This window comes from Rhipicephalus microplus, chromosome 5 (assembly GCF_043290135.1).
Source record: "Rhipicephalus microplus isolate Deutch F79 chromosome 5, USDA_Rmic, whole genome shotgun sequence".
NCBI lineage: Eukaryota > Metazoa > Arthropoda > Arachnida > Ixodida > Ixodidae > Rhipicephalus > Rhipicephalus microplus.
Genome location: NC_134704.1, coordinates 219,392,182 through 219,417,099, shown reverse-complemented (window position 1 = coordinate 219,417,099; position 24,918 = coordinate 219,392,182). Strand labels below are relative to the sequence as shown.

Genomic DNA, 24,918 nt, shown 5'->3' with positions numbered 1-24,918 from the left:
GCCTACTGAAAAACAAATTACTACATATCACTATTTTCAGTGACATCATTTTCACAGCTGTATTAAGCCAAATTTGGTTTGAAAATGCAAATCTCTGTGCACTGCAGCAAAAAACACTCGCTGTTTCACATTCTGATTTTCTGCTTCTCCTGCAGGTTTTCTGCAATGATTCCCACCAAGTTCACAAGGTGTGCCACAGAGCACTTACACATGAAGGATCACTAGAGTCAGCTGGTTCCCAAGCCATAGGTTTCCAAGCTGGGAATGTATTACTTTTTTATTTATTTACCCATACTGTTGGCCTGTCGGCCGTTACAGGGTGGTTCAAAAGTAGCTATTTACAAAACATACATTACATAATAAATAACAAAAGGCACTTATAACAATAAAGAAAAAACAAATGTAGGCGTACACAAAGAAATAGTCTGTTTGTAGGTTGATAAAATTTAACTACACCATATATGCGATGTCCGCAAGCAGTAGTGCAAACCATTACTGAGCACTACGTACAAGGATACACAGCCAGACATAAGGAGAATACTCGGTACATACATGAACGAAACAATACAAAAGTAAAGACAGAATGCTTAAAAATAATTTCAGACATCCACAAATAAAGCATGAAAACATGCGTACATTTCCTTAATTTCATGCAAGGTTATTCTGAAATTCATCTGCAGTGGTGCTTTCTCGTGTTAGTAGCAGCAATTCGTTCCATTCTGTTATGGTTCTTCGGAAACGAGACAAACCTTGTAGGGGAAGCATCTATCTGGACAGAGCTGGGGAGAAGCAGCAGACGCAGATGAGGATGACATTGACTGCTCTGCAAACGCCACTATCACAGTGACGCTTAAAAAAAAAATATGCTTTTTGAAACACCTTTCACTTTCTAAGCAGTTATAAATTATTCAACCTCTACTTCGAGTCCTTGAACTTTATTTGTGAGTGACCTTTGACTGGCAGGCACACACTTTGTTTTTGTAATTAGCTGCATTGTCATCCTCGTAGACTCTATGAGAAGGTACTGACCAGTTAGGATGAGTCTTGACCTGTTTCTGCTCCAGGCGTGCGAGGGCGGCTGCGGCCGCTCGCTGTGCGCCTTCTGACGGAGGTCTTCGTGGCTGGCTCTGTCCTGGTGCGGGGCCATGCATTCGCGGTGTATCGTCAGCATTCAGTCGCCTGCCGGGGCCAGCCTGCTTGAACTTGATTTCGGCCTTTCGCTTCTTGAAGAAGTCCCGAATAGCTGCCATGTGGAGGCACTCAGATGCGAGGAGAGTGCTCTTCCGGCAGCTCCAGCGAGCTAGCCTCCTTCTGGAACTCCTCAAGCTGGCTGCTTGAGGTGGCTGCACACATAAGACACACTGAGGAGCTGTGACGACTGCATCATGCATGTTTCAATCTGTGGCACAGCGCTAAGAGACAACAGGACAAGCACTTGTCTTGACGCATAAAACTAACTAGCCCAAACAGCCTCACTGCTAATGTTATGCAGTGTGGTATCGACAAAAAAAAAAAAAGCACAGTTATTAGCAGACAGCTGCAGCAGCTCGGTACTGTTTATAATAGGGATTTTTATTTCCAGTGCTGCATTTCAAGTTTTCATACTTTTGCTTCTTTTCTCTACAAGCAGTATGTCTACCAATTTAATTTTTGTAAATTACACGTTTTTCCTATAATTCTAACCTTATTCACTGAACAGCAAGCCTGCCAAGAAAACTCTAAGTGAGCCCTTGAGTGGTAAAAAAGCAGTGCACCTACATAAACTGAAAGCCATACTGGCATACTACGTCAGGATTCTTATAATGTAAAATACTGTTGGAAAAAACAGTAACTCCCGTTCATCCACAAAAAGAACAGCCATTTCACTTGCCATTCTGCTCTTTCAGAGACTCCATTCCTCGCCACAGTACAGAGAGTCTTATCGATCTTTCAAGTGCTCTTGCCTCTTTGATTCAAGCTTTTTACAAGATCAGTAGCTCTCTTCTCAGCGTCCAACAAGTTCCAATATTTCTGCTCCTTCCTCCGATTCTAAGTAGCACATTAAACCATACAAGTTTACAAGATCAACTTACCCACCACGAGCAGCTGTTAATGACACTTTCATCATAAACTCAGCACTGTTCTTCTGGCATGCACCAACCACTCAAACACACTGACACACCTCACATTCCTAGTTCACGAAATCTCCCTGCTTCAGAGATAAACTTACAACACGTGAAAGACAAAGTACAATTCTAAGAAATAGCAGTCGTTGTGTATGACTTTTTGCATAGAGCTCAACCCACAGTTTCACTGCAATACACTGAGTAATCGAAGTTTGAGAATCGCAAGTGTCTGGTGTTGCTCAAGCATACTTGCACATAAGAACAACACACTCAAACCTCATTATAACAAAGTTGCATCTTAGAGAAAAATAAGTTGATTATATCCAAAAATTTAATATAATCGTACAATAAATCTATTCCAATAGTATTTTTCATTTACTTGGTCATAACCTATATTTCGTTATATTGGGGTGTGTATGTCTTCTCTGCTTGGAAACCCACACTAAGAGTGAAGACCATGTGCAGCACACCACGTAGCTTTGTCAGCAACCCCCGAGATTTCTTCCAGGAATCATGAAGGCTTGCATGTTTACACTGTTTTAATTCTCTCCTATGGAATGACGCACAAAAGTTCCGACAAATATGACACTGCAATACCTAAAAACATAAATTACATACATTTAGGTGCTGCGCTACCCATGCAGTCGCATTGCATGAGCTTGCCCCAGCACGTCAAGCCAATAATGACGCTGTTGTGCCAAAAATAATAACAATAACTGATGGAGTTGAATATCCCCAGGATATGATTATGCGAGATGCAGCAATGGAGAGTCCTGGCGTTTTTTAAGATGCAGCTAAACCAAAGGGTGTCAAGTATTCTCCACAGCCGAAACTCAATGCCACAACTTGTGCACCATAACCACTAGACCACAGTGGCCTTTATGCCAAGTTGAGATTGTGGTTAAGACAAACATGTATTGGCATAAGTCACACCATGCGCGGTAATCAAAAAATGCTAACCAATTTGTAGAAGCAACAGTTATGTGCTGTAGAGATGCGATATGTGTTAACACGCATAGGCGAGCAAGTCAGCTATGATGGACACTGTCAAAAAATAGATATAACAAGCCCAAAAAATTGACGCATTAAAAAAAATGACGTATCTTGCATGCCTACAGCTTGGTGACCCGGATGTGATGGCTGCTAACATGAGCATGACAGCAACCACAGCAATTGAATTCAGTAAAACATGCAGCTGGGTGAGTTCACATTTCAAGGTAAACTGCTGTGCGCAAATAAAGGACAGTACTGGATTCAATAGCCGGAAACAAGAATCAAGCCCTTTTTATAATCATGGAAACGGTTTCCAACATATAGCTGCCACCATTTTGGCAAATTATTATGGACAAAATATGCTGCCCAAAAAGTTGTGGACTATATTGACGACGCTTTGAGTGTTCCACATGCATACGAATAAAGCGATTATGCCAATGCAAAACACAGTTATAAAGCACCAGAAGAAAATCTTCAGTACTAAAAGGGCTCGGGGACAGACAACCGTTGCAAATGCTGCACCTCATGTGCCAGCCACTCGAGGACAGCGTGCCATACTCAGCATGCCATACGCTGCTTTCACTTGTTTTGCAAGAACTGCTCGAGAACCTTGTTCCTGTCTTTGTTGGCTGCTACAGGTGAGATGCCATCAGAGAAGATAGCGAAGCTCACTGATCATATTGGCGATTACTCTAGCACCGGCCCCACTATTCCACCAGTGACCACCATGATCACAGTGGTGACTCGGGCTTTTAACACTGAAGTATTTTATGCCGGGGGTCCAAAAATACTATCATGGTATATTTCTCTCACAAAAATACGTCTGAAAAATGAAAACCATCATATTGCAAAGAAATTAAAAGCAGGAAGAAAGGGGTGTGCTAACACAAGTCGAACCCATGACCACTTGGTCCGTGACGATGGCTGGCGGGTATTTAATCCACAGTGCCAGTGCCAAACATTTGAAGGAGGCTACACGAACACACCTTTTATATCACACTTTCACTGTGCTCTATTTTCGTGGGGTAGCATCACCTTCTGGATGCAGAAGAGTGAAGCAATGTGTGTCCATGGCACAGCCGCCGGTGGGCTCGGCGGCTGTGCCACGAGACAGTCGCCTAAACTGCTACTTTTCAACATGCAGGTCTTTGCCGTCGCAGTGATCTGCGCAGCTCTGCCCGCTACCACAGCCATCTCGCACCCACCTCCTGCTTGTGCGCAACCATTCTTTGGCCGCATCTCGAGCACTCTTCCAGCTGATAAGCTAATTACCCCTGCACTTCTGCCAACGCCAACTGACACGAATTTTGCAACCGTTGCCACCTGGGAGAAGCCTACGTCGGCAACATCAATGGCCACATCGACTATAAAAGAACAACACCCTGGCGCGCCCACCTGTGGGCTCGGCGGCTGTGCCACGAGACAGTCGCCTAAACTGCTACTTTTCAACATGCAGGTTAGTCAGCCTTTGAGTCTTTACTCCAAGAAATCGAGCAACTTGTTTTTGGTGCTGCTGCCGAGCCCCCAGTGTCTATTATCGATTATTGAGCAGTGTATCGATGTCTCGCGTACCGTTCTCTTACTGTCGGGCGACATTGAAACTAACCCCGGCCCGGAATCCAACTCTATATTAGCTGAATTGAAAAAACTCTCAGCAGGGCAATCGCAGCTAATAGCCGAACTGAAGGGTCTAAAAAGGAAACTTGCCGAAACTAACAGTACTATAGCAGAACTTAGCAGAAGAATGAATACCATTGAGAGCCACTGTCAACACATTGAACCACTGCAACAACAGGTCGCAACCATCACATCTGCTGCCACCGAGACAACCCGTGTAATCTCAGACATAGAATCGCGGATCGATGACGCAGAAAATCGAGCCCGCCACAACAACCTAATCTTCTTCGGTATTCCCGACCCAGGTGCCTCAGAATCTGCCCCACAGATAGAAGAAAAGCTTATTCGCTTTTGCTCAGATCACCTCGGTTTACCCGTAGTTCCCGAAGATATTGAGCGTGCGCATCGACTTGGCCGCCACTCTACTAACCATAACCGCCCCATAATTGCGAATTTTGCTCGCTACAAAACCAAAGAAAAAATCCTGTCTAATAGACGCAAGCTAAAAGGCAGTAACTACAGAATTGGTCAGGACTACTCCCGCGCCGTACAAAATGCCAGGAAACACCTTCTTGCATTTGCAAAGAAAAAAGCTGTCGCCTTTTCTCTACGTTATAAAACCTTGTTTATAAGATCCACGAAGTACGTGTACGACGACGCTGAGAAACGTGTTAAAGAAATTAGATAGCCATTGCTACATCACCGCCAGCCAACTCAGCGCCCGAAAGCAATGCGCTCAAGCACTACTATTTCAGCAATTTTTACTAATATACGGAGTTTTCTTCCTAAGCGCGACATCGTATCTAATATTGTTCTCTCATCTGGATGTAATTTGTTAATACTTACTGAAACATGGCTTACTGCTGATGTATCTGACACTGAGGTCATGGATGACCTACCTGGTTTTCAGATTTTTTGCAAAGATCGCCAAAACTCTAGAGGTGGTGGTGTGCTCAATGCCGTCAGTATTACCTTGCCTTGCACCATTGTTCATACGCCCAGTGACCTTGAAATATTATGGCTACTCTTTCGCTCCCCTCCTCATACCATTTTACTTGGTGTATGCTACAGCCCACCGCGAACAGATAAAGGCTTTATTGAGAAGCTTAGCTGCGTCCTGGACAGACTCACGACAAAATATACTAACGCTCAGGTATTGTCATTCGGGGATTTTAACTTCCCTCTCATAAACTGGGCTGGAAATCCGCCTTCGTCACCGAGCAAAAATGAAAACGAGTTCCTCGATCTTTGCTTTAACTTCAATTTAAGTCAGGTTGTGTTGCAACCAACATGCGTCACGCAGGATTCGGCCAGCGTTTTAGATATGATACTAACCAATAGCCCAAATAGCCTCTCTTCGATGTCTTATTTCCGTGAAATTAGTGACCATAAAATAATCCACGTAGTCTTCAGCTTTACCTTGCCAAGACAAGAATTGTGGAATAAAACAATACGCTTATATAGTAAAGGTAACTGCGATGCCATAAACAACGAGCTTATCGCTTATTACCCGACTTTTTGCACCGATTTTCATTGCCACACAGTACAAGAAAACTGGTTGATCTTCCAACAAAAGTTTACTGAACTCAGTAAAAACCATATCCCAGTTATATCGGTACAAGCCAACCACAACAAGCGTTAGTTTACCAGGAAATTGAAATCTCTAGAAAATAAGAAAAAACGCCTTTTCCGCTTGGCAAGGAAAAAAATTGTGCTGTGGCCTGGGAAAAATATTACGTAGCTGAGAAAGTTTAATTATCGGCTATGCGTCGTGACAAGCACTCCTTCTTTTATGATACCTTACCTTGTGTACTGGAAAGCAATCCTAAAAAATTCTGGCAAATGGCAAATTCTGAATCCCAAGCCACCTTCTGCTGTTATCATTACCGACCATAATGACATTACGATTCCTGAACAAAAACATGCTGAGGTATTTAATCTTGCTTTTTCATCTGTATTCACCACTGAACCTGATGCTCCTCTACCTGTACTCCCCCCCCCCCCCCCCCCCCCCGTCCAGGATGTTATGTCAGCCATCGATTTCAGCGAGGAAGGAATAATAGCCATAATTGAAAAGCTTATACTTTCATCGGCATCTGGGGCAGATGATATCAATTCGAAAGTGTTAAAAAACACCAAGAACATCTGCACAGCCTATCTCAGATTAATCTTCACGCAGTCTCTTTCTTCCGGTAGCATCCCTCTCGCCTGTAAAGAAGCGCAGATCGTTCCAATTTATAAATCGGGCATCAAAACATCTCCTCTTAACTACCGACCGATTTCCCTGACCAGTGTACCCTGCAAAATAATGGAGCACGTCATCTACACACATATCATGCAGTTTCTTGACACCAACAACTTTTTTCACACAACTCAACATGGACTCCGCAAGGGCCTCTCATGTGAAACACAACTTGCCATGTTCATCCATGACTTACATACCAACCTCGATACTAACAAACAGGTCGATGCCATTTTTCTTGATTATGCAAAAGCATTTGATAAGTTACCCCACCAACGGCTATTACTTGAACTCTCACAGTTGAGCTTGCATCCCAACATTTTTCATTGGATTAATGAATTCCTTACTAGCCGATCGCAGTCAGTACATGTCAATAATTCCATTTCCGGCCCCCTCCCTGTAACATCTGGCGTCCTGCAAGGTAGCGTCTTAGGTCCACTGCTATTTCTTATTTATATTAATGACCTCTTTCTGCATGTTGCCTCTCAAATCCGAATGTTCGCTGACGATTGTGTAATCTACCGTCCAATCACTAACAATGCCGATCACTCTCTTTTACAAGACGATCTTAACAATGTTAAAGATTGGTGCAACGAATGGTTGATGACCCTGAACCCCAACAAATGCAGGGTAACAAGTTTTACTCGCCGCCTACAGCCATTACGCACACCCTACACTATTGCTAACACTTCATTAGAAAGAGTAGGTACATTTAAGTACCTTCGTATCACCCTTTCACATAACTTAAATTGGTCAACTCATATAGCAAGCGTTACGGCCTCGGCCAACCAAACCCTTGGATTCCTAAAACGCCATCTCCGCCATGCACCACGTCATGTAAAACTTCTAGCATATAAGTCACTCGTACTCCTGAAGCTAGAATACGCTTCCCCCATTTGGCCACCTCATCAAACATACCTTATCAATGTCCTAGAAACCATTCAGAACCGCGCAGTAAGGTTCTTTCAATCATCTTATTCTTATTATACCAGCGTATCACAACAAAAAATTCAGTCTGGCTTGAACACGCTATCGTCCCGGCGCCGCATCGTTTCAATAATCCTTTTTCACAAGTTCTTTTACAGCTCACTTCATCATGCCCCATATATTCTGGCCCCGCCACCGCGCACATCTCTGCGCACAGGGCACCATTTACAAGTTACTCGTCCCCACAGCACACTACGACTTTTTCTGAATCTTTCTTTTATCGATCATCAGCTGACTGGAACGGCCTGCCCCGCGATATCGTCGAAACTATCTGCTTATCCTCATTTTCCGAAAAAATAAAACTTGTTATGTCTCAATAAGTGTATTGTAGCCACTATACAGTACGTGCATTGTAGTCACTATCTTGTAAATGTATGTAACCACTGTTTTGTATGTAGCCACTATTATGTTAACCCAATTCCTTATGTAATACCTCCCTGCAAGGTCTTTAAGAAAAATAAAGTGAAGTGAAGTCCTCTCAATGAGCTCAGGGCACAGCACTTTTGTAATTTCCATGACCTTTGGTGCATCTCCTCTAAGAGTGCAAGTTCTTCAACGCTTTAAGACACCACGAGGTGAAGGGTTTCACTCAGACCTCCCTCATAGCATCTATCCATATTAAAAATAGATGTTAGACGTTAGCCTGGCTCCCGCACCACGTCCCCCGCCTCTCGCCCCATGAGAAACGGCCAGGAGAAAGGACGTGCTGCTAGAGGGAAGAGAAGACCCTCGTGGTGTTTCTCTTCTTTTTTTCCCCGGATGCTAAGAAGAGTGCATAGAGAGTATCAGTGTTCATCATGTGCTTGTTGATACCATTTCTGCACCGGCTTCACTATATACATTGTCCAGATGTACGATAATTCAACTGCCGCAAGGGTAAAATAATGATTGTAGGCATTAGTTGCCGGTGTGGAGATGAGCCAATAGGTAGCAATGTGGGTGCGTCCACATCAAGTGTCACTATATCTGTGAAACAATAGAGATTCTACACGCTCTCATATATCAATGCACTATAAGCAATCAAGCTCTTCTGTGATGACATGTGTCACTTTTGTGTTTTACTGATTCCTATGACAGGGGAATCAGCCTTCTTTTGTTTTGTTTTTGTACATTACTTGGGCACACTACAGTGCAAAAGCACATGACGGACGGAACACAAACGACAACCCCCTAGACTACAAAGGGCAGCAGAGAAAATGAACTGCCTCCATCGTTGTGATGCGGACTTCAGCAGCTTGTTATTCCCCTTGGGAGCACAAGTTCGTGCTCCCACTATTGTTCATGCAACAGCTGTGACGGCTACTGTGTGTACCACGCCTGTTTTAGCGCCATTTCCAAGAAATTCGGTGAACTCGGTTAATGTCAAGAAAACACAAACACGAGTCACTAATAATAGTGAGTGCTTTACGTGATGTCACAGCAACATACTGCCATCTTTCCTACATATCAGACAATCAGAGGTTGTGGTTTCATCTTTGACAGTGGTGCTGAGGCGAGTGTTGTTCGCGGCTCATGTCTAGATTGGCAACATGCTGAGACAACTGCATCATTACAACTAGTGAACAGGTCTGCAATTGCCACATATGGACAACGCTCCCCCACCATCAAATTCAGACTACACCTCACATTTCGATAGATATCGATCTTTGCTGATGAGTGCTTTGGCATACTTGAAGCAGCCGTTCTTAGGAACCTTGGCCTGAACAAGGTCACCTGCTCGTGTTGCTTGTGCCCTATCAGCTTGTCTGTGCGAGGCATCCTCTTACCTGTGTTGGCCCCAATTTGAACGGCTCAGAAGCATGCTCACTTGTCTAAATTTTTATCCGATTACTTGGAACTGACGAGCCCAACAATTTGAGAGCACCAGTGGGCCACAAGGTCCCAACAGAACCTCCAGTGTTCAGTAAGCCATGACATCCTGCTGATGACTATCTTGCCATGACGTGCAGAGAGTTTAATCATATGCTACAACCAAGAATTATTCATTCACTCTCAAGCAGATAGTTGTGCCAGCTCCCACATATTACCAAGTGTGACAGAGGCTATTGGTGCCCTTGTAATAATTATCGCGAATTGTATGGGTGCATCGACCCCAATCACTAACTGTACACTTCTTTATATTCATGATTTCACCACTTTATTTGTTAGAAACCTGCCTTCACCAAAAAATGATTTGGTCAAAGCCTACACATACATTCCTGATGAGCCATCGGTCACGCTTAAAACCGCCAGCTCGTTGGCTTTAGGAGCATGTCTGTGGGATTTTTTTTGGTCAAGGAATGTCACCCAAACCTTCCAAAGATTCATCAGTGAGGTCACCCATGCCGTACGCTTTGTCTCCGCTTGCCTGATTACACAACTGTGGCCAGTTCTTCTCCTGAACAGCCTTCCAATCACTTGATATTACTTTTCTCGGGGCTACGGGAATATGGATTGAATATTAACACAGCAAACTATGGTTTTAGACAACAGCGCCGACTCTTTAGGGCCACAATGTCATACCTGAAGTGATCCAATCTATTGATGTGACTGAGGAGGATGTGACTGAGGGCTACAGGCAGTCACCCAGGCGCTGGGGAAGGAGAACCCTTGCGAGGCTTCTTGATGACAAAGCACAGGGTTTATTTACATATTTGCAACAGTTCAATAGACTAGGCATCGAGATGTGCCTTTACACGAGACACAACAGGCACAAGCGAAGGCCAGAGAGAGAGCACTGAGCGAACATGTGACGTGCTTTTTATACCCTCGTCAGTGCACGCGCTTCTCATTCGACGCCTATACGCATTAGATGTGGTGCACAAGAACGACTCTCGTGGTGCTGCAGAACGTAGACCACGTTAGCAGGGCTCACTAATGACTGTCTTTTGCAGGGCTATGTCCTTGCTCTGCCAGTCATAACAGTTCGCCGCCGCCCGAAGAGGTCACGTAAGGGCTGCAGTACCGCTGCTCCCTGAAGTGACCCTTGTACGCGGTCTGTAGCGATTGTCCGTACCCGTCGCACCGGTTGTCGACCACAACACACACACACACAGCACAAAGCAGGTCACACAACAAGGGCATTTTGGCGTTGCCAGAATCCACAGCACACCAAAGGCTGCTGGGTTCCAACATGCAGCTCCACAGCTGCCGTGGCCTGGTCACCACTGCCTTGTTGCTCTGGTCATAGGTCGAACGCATCGCTGAAAAGTCAGCAGTTCACAGAGGCTAGTTCCACCTTGCCATGCTGTTAAACCGGCAGGCATTGCTGGATTTCTCTTCTGCCTGGTGGAAAGGGACGCGCTCTACCCAATACCAACACTGATAACACTCAGCTTTCTTGAGATCCACCAGGTATCAACATTCTTCAGGGCTTCTTAACATTTTGCACAATGGAAGCCTACACTGTGGTGGTGACCAATTAATTAACTTGAGGCTCGGGTGATCGCGTCCCAAACCATGTGACAGAATCTCTCCATGTACTAAACACAACCAATACAAAATGCCCCTTTTAAGCGCGTTATTTTAGACTCGTGTCTGGGAATCTGCAAAAAAAACTCCGGGAAGCTTCACGAAAGCTGTATCCATGAGGCAGAAACCAGGCGATCCAAAGTGAAGCATACCCCTCCGGTCACAAGCAGATGGGAGTGTCGAAACGACCCTGACCTGCACCCACACACTTTCCTTTGGCATAAAATCTAAGAAACTAATGACCTTTGAGGAAGCGTGCGCTGCAACTCGAGACATCACCGCAAATGGATCCGTGTCCAAACCAGTTAGATAGTTGTGCATTTGCAATCCGTTATTCTCTATGTCACTTTCTCCGGCTTTATTATTGCTATTCCCACAAATTAACTCTCTGTTTTCGCCATCCTGTCCATTCATATCACTATATAGAGGCGAGGGCAACTTTGATTCAACACTTTCTGCTTTAGCATTGTATGCTATCCAACCGATAGTGCTGGAGCCAATCAAACAAGCACAAATGTCTCACACATGCACAGGGTTGCTCAATGTCCCTATAGGTAGAGAGGCAGCGCTCCCTACATCTCCTGTGTTCACCGCATAACTCTCCTACAGTAGAATACGCAGGGTTTCTTGAACGCGCACTTGTATTCGATCGACCCAAACTTGCAACTTCGTTTGCCATTCAGGCTCTCACGACGCGCTGAAACTTTGCTGGGTCACATGAGGTTGGGAATGGCATTTACGAAAGATGTAGCCAACCAAGCCAAGCTCAGTTAACTTTCCTGCCTTTTCTCTCTCTCTCTTGTCTGCAAAGAGGTGCAACTCGACGCCAATGCCAGGTCGTATATACTGGGCCTGCGTGGTGTTCTGGTTGTAGTCCCACTTCTTTTTGAGGATTTTCTGGGGTTAGCCACTGCCGGGTGTCGTCTTCTCGCCTCCCCTTTGAACGAGTTCTTGATGACATTGTGTCTCCAGGTTCGAATGGGACCAGACATGGGGATGTCCATCATCGTAGCTCAGTAGTAGAGCATCGGATGCGTTATTTGAAGGTTGCCGATTCGTATCCTGCTGGTGGCAAATTATAACTTTTCTTTCCTCACGCTTACATTACTTCTAATAGCATCCCCTATACTTTCCCTGACATTATTATTTGTTAGTTCATAAGCCGTGAGATATGATTCTGAATCGCCTGCATTTTTGTTAGCTTACCTACAAACTGAACTCTAAGGGCACCCTAAGCATAATCCTCCACTGTCGCCATACGTTGGCAGTATGGGTGGCTACATTGCAAACTTTCTGTGTCTGATTCTGCAGCGGTGGATCCACCTTTCTAGGTGCCACTGGTGTAGCATCAATAGCATTGGCGTCACATAAATCTGCTCATACGTCCATATGTCGGTACAAGCACAGGTGCCATGATGCATGTGCTCTTTTTGGGCTTCCGTATTGAAAAACCCAGAGTCACGGTTGCACCGCCATACATAATTATTGGACAAGTGTGGCTGGCACTCTGCACACTGTACGCTCGAGACTGTCGCATGGCACACCCATTTTAACCTAAAGCCAGGGTTTTAACTTGCTTTTAAAATGCCGGTAAGTGTCAAATTGTAATTCTGACTAAAACACAGGCTCGTATCCACCCTGCCAATGCAGATTGCAATGTGAAGCTGACATGCTAACAGTACATCACACATTCAAAGACAGAGCATGGTGTTTTTACTTTAAACCTGATTCCAGTGGCCTGTCTTTTCATCACCTTGTTTAGAAATGCAGATCTCCGTCTCAGTGCTTGCAACATTCTAACAGAAGCTCGTTAATTCATTTGTTATGAGTTGCCCAGGATCAGAACGTCCATCAGGCACATTATGTTGAAAAATATCTTGGCGTAACCATAGGCGTGAGCTGCATTCGAATTCCAAGCAAACCTTTACATGTGCATACTCGAACGTATGCTAGTGTGTTGAGTTCAGCAGATGACAGTTGGCCAAAAGTGGATGATCTTTTCGGAAACTAGCAACGAAGCTTTTTCATATTTCAGTTTATTTTTTAATCACAACATTATGCACAGTGTCAACGGGAACAAGTGCACCTGATCCTTGATTTAGGTCACCTATTGGCCAATCACTTTTTGCAACGTCGGATGACAGAAACGTGACATCCGATTACAGACGCTCTCACACCAATGAAAATGAGAACCGACCTCCGTTTGAAAAGAGGGCACCTCAGAAGACAACAACTTTGCGATCCACTTGTAGCTTTTACACGGCATGCATGGCTGAAATAATTTACCGTGCAGTTCACAGCCATGTCTCCTTTAAATAGGACGCGTTTTTCTTTTCAAGAAGCCAGTGGGGTGCTTCACGATTCTATTAACTCCGAGAAAAAAAAACTTAGGCCTGGTGAAAGCTGCATTTGTTCTTATTCAAAATAATTTCAGCTTGAGGGAGTCTTGTGATGACTTCATGAAGACACACGTCATGCCCTTCAAGGGAGCGGCCGCAAGCCAGGACATCATCAATCACACAGACTGCACCGAATTTGTTGAGACGCGTCGCTCGGCAGAGCTGCGCAAGTGAACACTTCGCGTCCCAAACAACAACTGACTTTTATTATCACCCTCCTCTCGAAGATAACTTTTTCGCGCGGGCGCATGCGCTCTCTGCACCGCACACAGAAGCACCGCTTTGCGTCGCCACAGTACTCCCCCCCTAGTGAGTGCGCGCACAACGGCCGCATTCGGACGACCCACAGCGGTTCATAGGTTAATGCGCACCGGGGGTCTCGTACACCGTCCACTCCGCGTAAACCGTTTGAGGACTTGTTGGGGCTGCGCTATGTGGTCTGCCGGGGGTGACTGCGAAGATGGAGCTCGAGGTGGTGCAGGTGCCTCGCTGTCGGAGTCCACGTGTGCTGATTTTACGCGGTCTAGAGAAACCACGTCGTGACGACCACCTCTGTCGATTGTAATGTGCTTGTCTGCCCGTCGCAGCACCTTGAAAGGCCCGTCGTACGGGGGCCGGAGTGGAGGCTGTACGGCGTCGTGCCTCACAAACACGTGAGAGCAGGAGGAGAGTTCCCGGTCCACGTAGACTGGCCGGGCTGCGGGCGGACGCGGAGGAACAGCGCGTAGCTTGCTCATGATGTCTCGCAGTCGCACGACGTAGTCCGCATTCGCGTACACGTTTTGGTCCTTACTGGTAGTAAAAAACTCCCCTGGGAGGCGAAGCGTTGTTCCGTACACCAGTTCAGCGGAGCAGCATCCAATATCTGCTTTCAGAGCCGTCCTAACACCCAACAGAACAAACGGCAGTGCCTCTACCCAACTGTGACTCGCAGTAGCCGTCAGGCTTGTCTTTAGCTGGCGATGGAACCTTTCCACTATACCGTTGCTTATCGGATGGTAGGCAGTTGTTCTGATGCGGTGAGTACCCAAGAGCCGGGTGACGCTTGCGAACAGGGCGGACTAAAACTGTGTTCCGCGATCCGTAGTCACGGTTGCCGGCACTCCGAAGCGGGCCACCCAGTGGAAGATAAATGCGCGGGCCACGGTATCAGCAGTCATGTCTGGAATGGGCACGGCCTCCGGCCATCGCGTGAAGCGATCAATGCAGGTTAGCAAGTAGCTTTGCCCCTGGCACAACGGCAGTGGTCCCACAATGTCAACGTGCACATGGGCAAATCGACAGTCCGGCAGAGGGAAGGATCCCAAGGGGGTCACAGTATGTCGCTGAACTTTGGAGCGCTGGCATGCGATGCACTCTCGTGTCCAGTATCGGACATCCCGGTTTATTCCTGGCCACACGAACCTCGCTGTGCATAGCCGTTGCGTGGTTCGAATCCCGGGATGCGCCAGGCTGTGCAGCAAGTCAAAAATGCTGCGATGGAGGTTCGAGGGGACGAACGGTCGGGCCTTGCCTGTAGACATGTCGCAGCATACGGATCCTGTGGGTTCTTCCAACCATTGCAGCTTCAAGGCGCTGATTGAAGACGTCAGTAGACGCTTCAATTCTCCATCACTGCGTTGAGCCGTCGTAAGTGTGGTGAAGTCCACGCCGCTCGGCAGGCTGATGGCATTCACTGGACTGCGCGAAAGAGCGTCGGCAGCAGCATTATCCGTGCCACTAACATGGCGTATATCTGTCGTGAATTCTGCGATGTACAGCATTTGGCGGAGCTCCCGTGCCACGTGCGCACCAGAATCGGAGTTCGCGCGCAATGCGTAGGTGAGTGGCTTGTGATCCGTGAGCACAAAAAATTCTTGTCCTTCCACATAATGTCGGAAATGCCGGATAGCCGCGTATATGGCCAGGAGTTCCCTACCGAAGGTGCTGTACCTTCATTTGGACGGGCTCAGTTTTCTGGAGAAAAACGAAATTGGTCGCCACACTCCGCTCACCCTGTGCTGCAACACGGCTCCAATCGCTGCATCGGAGGCGTCCACCATGACGCACTGAGGAACACCCAGCTGTGGGTACGTGAGCATGGTAGCATTTGCGAGAGCTTCCTTTATCATCCGGAATGCTTGTGTGGATTGGTCGTTCCACTGAATGGCAGTTGCCTTAGATCCAGATGCCGCAAGTAGGCTGTGGAGAGGGTGAAGGATGTTGGCGCATTTCGGGATAAACCTACGGTAGAAATTCATGAGTCCCAGGAACTCTCGAACCTGGCGGAGGTTTTTCGGCTGTGGAAACTGCCGTACTGCTTCCACCTTGTCCTTCTGGGGCTGTACTCCGGCACTTGAAATGCTGTGGCCCAAAAATGATAGTGTCGGTACCCCAAACACGCACTTTGCCGTATTGATAACGATGCCGTTCTCTGTCAGTCGCTGAAGTACGTAGCGCAGATGCCACTCGTGCTCTTCAGGCGTGCTGCTAGCAATCAGAAGATCACCGAGGTATACCTTGCAAAAGTCGAGGCCACGGACAACGCCATCCATATACCGTTGAAAAGTTTGGCCGGCATTGCGTAAGCCGAAAGGCATGCGTAGGAACTCGAACATTCCGAATGACGTTTTTATTGCGGTCTTGGGGATATCCTCCGGCGCTACGGGTATCTGATGATATGCTCGCACTAGATCTATTTTAGAGAAAATGGTAGCACCATGCAGGAAGGAGGTCATGTCATGAATGTGCGGGACTAGGTAACGGTCTGGCACGGTTACCCGGTTCAGCGCTCGATAGTCCCCGCAAGAGCGCCAATCACCGTCTGTTGATTTCGGGATCATGTGAAGAGGTGACGCATATGGGCTGGATGAAGGACGTACTATCCTGAGTTCCATCATGTGGGCAAACGCCTGTCGAGCCAACCGCAGCTTCTCGGGTGACAGGCGCCGTGGTCGCGCATAGACCGGTGGGCCTGTGGTTTCGATGTGATGCAGGACGCCGTGCTTTACTTCTGGAAATGCCTGTGGCTGTCGTGTCAGCTCTGGGAACTCTTGTAGTATTGCGGTGAAGTACGCTTCTCCAGCCGTACTAAGCAAGGCCGGGCTGATAGGGGGGTGCCAACACGGCGTGCCTTGTACCGCTCCCCGAGAAACGGGATCTTGAAGCCGTTTGTTGCGGACATCGACCAACAGGCCGAAGAACTGGAGAAAGTCTGCACCTAGTATGGCGAATTTGACATCAGCAGCTATGAACACCCAGCTAAATGTTCTGCCGAAACTGAAGTTCAGCGACAGTGAACGATGGCCATATGTTGTTATCACCGTGTTGTTGACAGCTTGCAAGGGCGATGTACTAGGTTTCTTTCTTTCAGCTTGTGACGCCGGTATAACGCTCACCTCGGCGCCTGTGTCCACTAAGAAACATACTCCGTTGTTGCGGTCGGTAATAAAAAATACTGAGGGACGACTTGGAGGCAACGTAGTAGCACTGGTCGCCCTCAGTGCCTGCCGCGGCTGTTTCCGAGTGCGCGCACGGTGGGACACATTTACGCGCACTACTTCCGAACCTCCGATGATACCACCAGATATGCTCGTGCTGCTCTTTTGATAGCGGCGTGTTAGGCTCGGTTATCGGTCGCGCCCTCCTGCTAGCGTGCAAAGCTGATACTGTTTCGGCAAGTCGAGCAATCTCCTCACACATCTCTTGAAGTTCGTTTAGAGGCTGTTGCGCTTGCACGGCAGCCATGGGTGTGGGCGGTGTCATTGCTACCAGTTTGTCAGCAAGTTCGGCGGCTGCGGTTAAATCCTTGTGCTCTGAGGCCGCGATGACCATGCGGACACCTGAAGGCTTCGGCAAGTCGAGCAATCTCCTCACACATCTCTTGAAGTTCGTTTAGAGGCTGTTGCGCTTGCACGGCAGCCATGGGTGTGGGCGCTGTCATTGCTACCAGTTTGTCAGCAAGTTCGGCGGCTGCGGTTAAATCCTTGTGCTCTGAGGCCGCGATGACCATGCGGACACCTGAAGGCAACTTTTGCAAAAATGTTCTCGGAGCAATACCCCATCTATCGTGTTTGATGTTCCGCCAAGCATTGCATGTGCCGCAAAAGCTGACTAGGAGTACGGTTGCCGAGTTCCGTGCCGCGAAGCAATTGCTGCAGTCGTTGTGGTTCGGAGGGCATAACTCGGCGAATAAGGGTTTCTTTTAGCGTTGCATATGCGTTTTCGACAGGTGGTGCGAGCAACAGATCCCTGATTTCACTGGCTATGGCGGGTGGCAGACTGCTGACTACGTAGTGGTATTTCGTAAGGTCTGCGACGATTCGTCTGGCTGCGAACTGAGATTCCACTTGTATGAACCAAAGTGCGGGGTCCGCAGTCCAAAAAGGGGGCAGCTTAACGTCGACTGAGGAGACTGTCGGAGGGGCGTCGGTCGTGGACGTTGAATCCATATTGCGGCTGGTTCGACACTCCGGTCGCTGTGTCTGTATTCAGAGTCCGGGTCACCAATGTTGAGACGCGTCGCTTGGCAGAGCTGCGCAAGTAACACTTCGCGTCCCAAACAACAACAGACTTTTATTATCACCCTTCCTCTCGAAGATAACTTTCTCGTGCGTGCGCATGCGCTCTCTGCACCGCACACAGAAGCACCGCTTCGCGTCGCCACAAATTCTTGACATTTGCTTCTGAAAGAGTGAGGCTGAAGAGTGTCCGACAAAATCAGTAGCACCTAAACAAAGTCAAATGTTGTGAGCTCTTGCACAATTCTTCCCTAAGCTTGACTTGAGAAAATCCAGATATTGTATTCAGTTTGGTAAAAATCTACGCATCTTCCAAAAGCCGAGGACTTGGTTGGCAGATCATAACACTCATGTAAGGTGACTTGGTTCAGCTTTGTTAGGTGGACACCTAAAAGCAGTTGGGACGACCACAGAGCCTGACCACCATTGCTTATTACTCCCTCGCATTCCAGCTTCTGTAGCTCTACCTTCACCATTTCTCAAAGGGAAACAGGTATGCCTCATTGCACACTAAGAGAATACGGAAATACACCTGCTTGAAAACTTTTTTTTTGTACTCCTGAAGAAGAGTGCAATGTCCTGCTAATAGAGTGCTTGAAGGCTTGACAGAGACCAGGCCTATAAACTTGACAACTCCTACAGGTTCCAGTGTGGGTAAACCCAATAATGGCATAGATAGCGCCTTGACGAAAAAGTCCTTGGGTGCTGGGGTTGCCTTTTTACAGCAATGTGGTCATAGAGGATACCAGAATGTTGAGCCGCTGTTCCCCAGAAAAGATAATGTCAACTCTGTATAAAAAAGGTGCGGGAAAGTGTGGCAGAAGCCTCTGCACTAAAGATGACTCTCAAAACATGTGTGTAATTTTTCAACAGTTACTTCCACATACGTAGCATTGTTTGAGTGGTGAACTGTATCCAGCCGAATTGCAGAGACCTTGGCCTGTCTGGCTTTCAGAGCTTGACAAACAACCATGAAATGGCCCTTCTTGCAGTCATTGCACTTAGACTTCTACACTGGGCTCTCCGAGTGTGGATGCAGCAAACATATGCAGAAAGAACAAGCAGCATTGCTGGAGTGTTCTTTTTTTAGTGACACACCCATACGTCACAATGCACTGCGTGATCTTGCTGCCTCTGATTGAAGCGTCACATATCCTTCAGTTTAAGCTAAACCCTTTTTGTAAGTCTCTAGCTTTCTGCTCCATAGGTAAGTACCAGCAAGATACTACTGTTTTATACCTTCCTCTTGAGGGATAGTGGCAATCTACGACACACGATTTCAGAATGATTGCCGAATGTGCTTCACCCCATTTTTATTTTTCTAGTTACTTCAATCTCGTGGTTCAGCTCCGTGGTTATTACCTGCCCTAAGTAAGCGTACTCTTTGACAACTTCAAAAGCAGTGCTACCAATCTCACAGTGCTGTTCCCCTTCGAGGCGGTTGTACATTACTTGCGGCTTCTGCAGATTAATTTTAAGACCTAACTTTCTGCTCTCCTGGTCCAATTCAGTAATGATAAATTGCAGTTTGTCCCCCAAGTTAATCAGCAATGCAATGTCATCGGTGAAGTGCACTTTACTAAGATACTCTCCTTTGAATCGTATCCCTAACTCTTCCCATTCTAGGCCTCTGAAAACCCCCTCTAAGCACGCAGTAAATAGCATTGGGGAGATTGTATTTCCTTGTCTTACACCTTTCTGAATATTATGCCGCTTTCTTTATGGAGAACTACGGTGGCACTTGATCCTCTGTATATTTCTTCCAGGATGTTTATGTTTCGTCGACACCCTGATTCCACAGTGTCTGCATGACTCCTGATCGTGAATCAACTGCCTTATCTTAATCAATGAAGGCTATATATAGTGGTTGGGTGTATTCTGAGCATTTCTTATCACATGATTGATAGTATGAATGTGGTCAATTGTTGAGCAGCCTGTCCAAAATCCTGCTTGTTCCGTTGATTGATTAATTCGAATACTGTGTTTATTCTGTTAGTAATTACTTTTGTAAATAGCTTGTATACGATGAAGAGCAAGCTGACAAAAAAAGCTGAGGACAATGCAGTGAGCGATTGAAAGAAAAATGATAGGTGTAACATTAGGAGACAAGAAGAAAGCAGAGTGGGTCAGGGAACAAACCCTCTTTAAGGATATCATATTAGAAACCAAGAAGAAGAGAGAAATTCACATGGGCCGGGGATGTAGCAAGTAGGCAAGATAACCGCTGGCCGTTAAGGATCACAGACTGGATTCGCATAGAGGGCAAGAGGGTCAGAAAAGACAAAGTTAGGCAAGCAGAGGAGATTGGGAAGTTTGCGGGTATAAAGTGGCAGCGGCAAGCACAGGACTGAGTTGCCTGGCGGAACATGGGAGAGGCCTTTGTCCTGCGGTGGGCTGATGATGATATCCTTCAGCAGTCTTTTCTCCCGTTTTCCTTTCTAGGCATCCTTTCCATCAATCACCTGAGCCCAAGCCTCCTTTATTGACAACTTGGAGTTATGGCACAATTGGTCTGAAAGGTGATAGTCCCTGAATCCAACACCGAACCTGTCCCATACGAGACAGATGTGTAGTTCAAGCACTTCACAAGTTTATAATTCCTGTATTGAAAGCATTGACACTTTTGCACGATTTCAGAGTCTGCTTGCGTAAGCGGTAATCGTAGAGCTTGTTAGCCGAGTGAACGTTAAGTGAAATGCTTGACGAAAGTCTTCTAGCAGAGCTGATCATCCACAGAAATCAACAAAGTGTCGAGCAGAGGACAACTTCTGGGGTCCATACAGTATGACAATGAGCGTGCTTGGAATTTGGCAAAGGCTCCAGAGACGACTGCGTAGTCCTTGTAACAAGCTTTCTGTGTTGGCCATGATGCAGCACTGGGGAAGTCAAAGGCATTGGGTTACTGAGAAGAAATACCAAGCCACTTGTAGTTCGAAACTCGCTGTTCACTGACCATGATTTTTTCAACTTCTTGGGTGGTGAGAAGCAAAGGAATCTATTCGGGCACTTCTGACAGCATGTCGAGACTGGACCCACAGTTGTGCCCAGTAACACAAAACACTTTGTTTATAGACATGCGCACAGGGTTGCTCGATGTCTCTGTAAGTGGGTTAGCTGCACTTTCCGTAGCCAGAAGTTTTTTTCACTGCTAACATCACGTATTCGAACATGGATCGATGTTTGAAAATGTGGCAGCAAAGGCTACTCTGAAGAACTTGTGAGCTCAGATCAAAAGAGTTCAAACAATTCTTGCAAGATGGTGGTATAAAGCATCCTTCTTCCACTGTCTACCATCCCCAAGCGAATGGAGAGACCAAACACTTCAACAGTGTGCTTAAGGATTACGTCGATGTGTGTTTGCACGAAAGATGGCACTAAAAAGATACCATCACCGAGTTTCTTTGAGTGTACCGGTGCATTCTGCATGCAACATTAGACGAGAAACCTGCTTCTGCATGATCGCCACCGTGGGAATAAGCTGGATTGAGCCAGAGCTCCAGGTGCTCAGTTCTTCCACACACCAGACACAGAATTGCAAGCATTGTGCCAAACAGTGGCCAAATATCTGCAGTACATAAATAGGCAACAAATAGCCAAGCACACAGCACTTGATCCAAGCCACGGCGCTTTACCAAACCTGTTGTTAGGTGTTCACAATCCTTGACAGTTAGCAGGAAGATGGCTGCACATGGCACTGAGAATGTTCAGGGCCGCTGCCATCGCAAGGTTTCAAATTCAGTGATGCATAGAACCACATCATGAGTCATTCAGACAATTCCAACACAAGGCAGTGCACGCCAAGCATCACCACCAGCAATGCAGAAACGATCAACATGATGCAGACTATAAAATGTTTTTTTTTGTCAAGTTTGTTAATTGAGCCCTTACTCCGACTTATTTTATTGCGAGAGCAATTATATGGACACCCTCAGCTGGACTTTGCCACAGATGTACGGCATCGCTGTCACTCACCGCATATGTATACGTATTTATATATATATATATATATATATATATATATATGAAAATGAGAGAAAGAAAAACATCCAGAAAAAGACTCCAGTGCGTGGAATCAAACTTGGGTCCTCTGAATCGTAAGTGCGAGGTGTTTTTGAGCATTACAAGCAAGATGACACAATGAGAGTGTGTAGCAACATCGTCACAACGTGGCGGCTGCGCTCTTATCTCTTACGGCACTTTGCCCTGCAAAGAGCAGGGAATCGACGTTCTCCGCGCAACGTTATCTCGCGGTAGAGAGGATTGTACATCTTGGCTGACGTTCGGCTTTTACCGGAATGATTCTGTTTTAGTTACTGGGCGCACAAAGGTAACAGCAATCGTTGCACAGTCTACGTTTGCGAAAAGAGCGCACTTTTCAGACACAGCAAAGTAACAACAGAGACGCTTATTCGCATTTATCTGTACCTGAGAGTACGTTTCGTGTGTTATTTGTGCATGAAAAACGCGGGGCACCTTTCAATCTGCTGGCCATTCTGCGACTTACATTCCAATTTGTTGTTATGTCCATTGCTTTGCCTTTGCGGTAAAGCTGTGATTTTCTTTTTTTTTTTTCTACAGGGAAGATGTTCTATCTATGCTACCTGTCCTGGAGGGCACCACAAGTGGCCCCTAGTTGTGTATATATTTTTGCGATGAAGGGGCCTTTGTTCGACTGCAGGTGTCATGCTTGCTTAGCTGGCTGCTCTTGGTGTTGTAGCCGACGATACATCAAGAGTAAATTCCGCAGCCACGTGCATATCATAGGCACTTTGACTACACTGATGTGTCAAGGGTCACTCCGCACTTATTGTGGGGCAAAAAGATCTATTTTATCGAAACCCACTGCAGTCTGATCATGAAGCCTATCAGAAGTAGCAGTCGTCGGTGTATTTTAATAAGATGATGAGGGTGGCAATTTGGGCTAGTTAGTACGGTAGCACGATAAGATGAACTTGTTGGATAATTGGTGGAACATCTTGAACTGGAAACAGTGTGAGAAAAAAAATTAGCACAAAGCAGAGTGCAACTTGGGCTTATTGGTGACGCATTATGAAACACAAAGCACATGCATGTTCCCTTTTAGGGATGTAGCAGATTGGGCAAGTCAGAACATACTCATGATGGTCACTGTAAGAAGGACACAAAAAGAGCGCATGCGTGAAATTGTTCGAAATAACCCAAGCGCAAGACAGCTGCGTGAGCCAGCCTTTAATTGCTCTCCCTCAAGCTGGGGTTTTATATCTAAGGCATACGTGATTAGAGGCTGCTTTATTAGTGCCTTTTTTGTTAATATGTGCCACACTTTTTCCATTAAACTTTCAGTTAGACGGCTCTTGTGTCGTGTACTTTCTTGTATTTCATGCCCCTTTTATTGTAATTATCACATGCTGTGCATTTCCTAACAAAAATTTTTTTTTCACCAAACTGTTTCCCAATTCAAGTTGGTAGTGTTCCCCCGGCGAAATGCCACCTCGAAATACATTCTTATCGATAAGGATAGCCAGCACTGTAACCCCAACATGTTTACGCATTAGTTACATTCACTGGCGTAGCTCGATGGTATGGGTAACACGCAGAATGCCTGGTCTTGATTCCAGCTTGAACCGCGATATTTCCTTTTAGCATCCAGCAGGAATTTTCGCTCACCAAATACTCCGCCAGACTTTCTGCAACACCGTACTTACATGGGTTGACGGTGAATCCAAGTGGCGCATATGAACATTCCGTGGTACGCAGGTATGACTGAGGGAGGGGGTTTCGAGACGTAGTACGTGACCAATTGTCTTGACCTGTTAATCGTGCTCGTCGTCTACTTATACATTCCCCTAGGTAATTTTGGAGAAGACAAAAATGAGGAGGCTATCACAATATGCAGGCGACTGCTGAGCTGGGACTTTGACCGGTTGTTTGTCCGAGCCTTGGGTGAATTTGACTAGAGTTAATTTCTGAGCAATATTTATTACTATCGTTTAAGCGATTGCAACCTGTATGTGTATTTTTAAAAAATTATTATGCCTAGGGGCAGACTTATGAAGTAAAAAAAAAAACCGTGCCAATGACTAATTCCTGGCTTTCTGAGCAATATTTATTACTATCGTTTAAGCGATTTCAACCTGTATGTGTATTTTTAAAAAATTATTATGCCTAGGGGCAGACTTATGAAGTAAAAAAAAAACCGTGTCAATGACTAATTCCTGGCCAAGAGCACAGCCCTTGGTCTGCCTCTTTGCCTAATAATGAACTGCCATTCGAAGCTTTTTATCACAGCAGTCTTAACAGCATTCCTGTTGCACTGGTGCCTTCTTCGAGTGGAGGATTTATCATGCTGAGCAACCCAAAAGCTGTCCAAGCAGAGCTCAAGGCAATGACATCGCACTTTCAATTGATAAGCGAAGTTCAGAAGTTTGGAAGAGGTGGTGTGATATGTAGATCGTCAAATCCCTCATCTGTTGTGGACCTCCTAAAGTGCAAGGCATCTGCATCAGTTCCGGTGAGTGCGTTCATTCTGTCTCATTTGGCATGTAGAAAGGGAATCGTTCAAGGAGTTGACTTTTGATTGTCACCAACCGACACTCCGGAGAAGCTGTCGGATGCTGGCATCATGGCCGTATACCAGTGTAACCGCG

The 24,918-nt window shown here is 46.2% G+C and overlaps 1 protein-coding gene across 3 annotated transcripts in view; it reads right to left on the bottom strand.

The window, feature by feature from the left end:
- The window catches only part of Gint3 (GDI interacting protein 3), a 213,216-nt gene that overhangs the window by 172,602 nt on the left and 15,696 nt on the right, over positions 1-24,918 (bottom strand). For 2 of the 3 annotated variants that reach the window (XM_037424316.2, XM_037424315.2), the window contains exon 2: positions 1,030-1,343. In XM_037424316.2, coding sequence (XP_037280213.1) covers positions 1,030-1,250 — 221 coding nt within the window. In that variant the 5' untranslated portion in view covers positions 1,251-1,343. Of the gene's footprint in view, positions 1-1,029; positions 1,344-24,918 lie in introns of those variants that run through there. The other variant, XM_075896513.1, reaches the window with a different exon arrangement.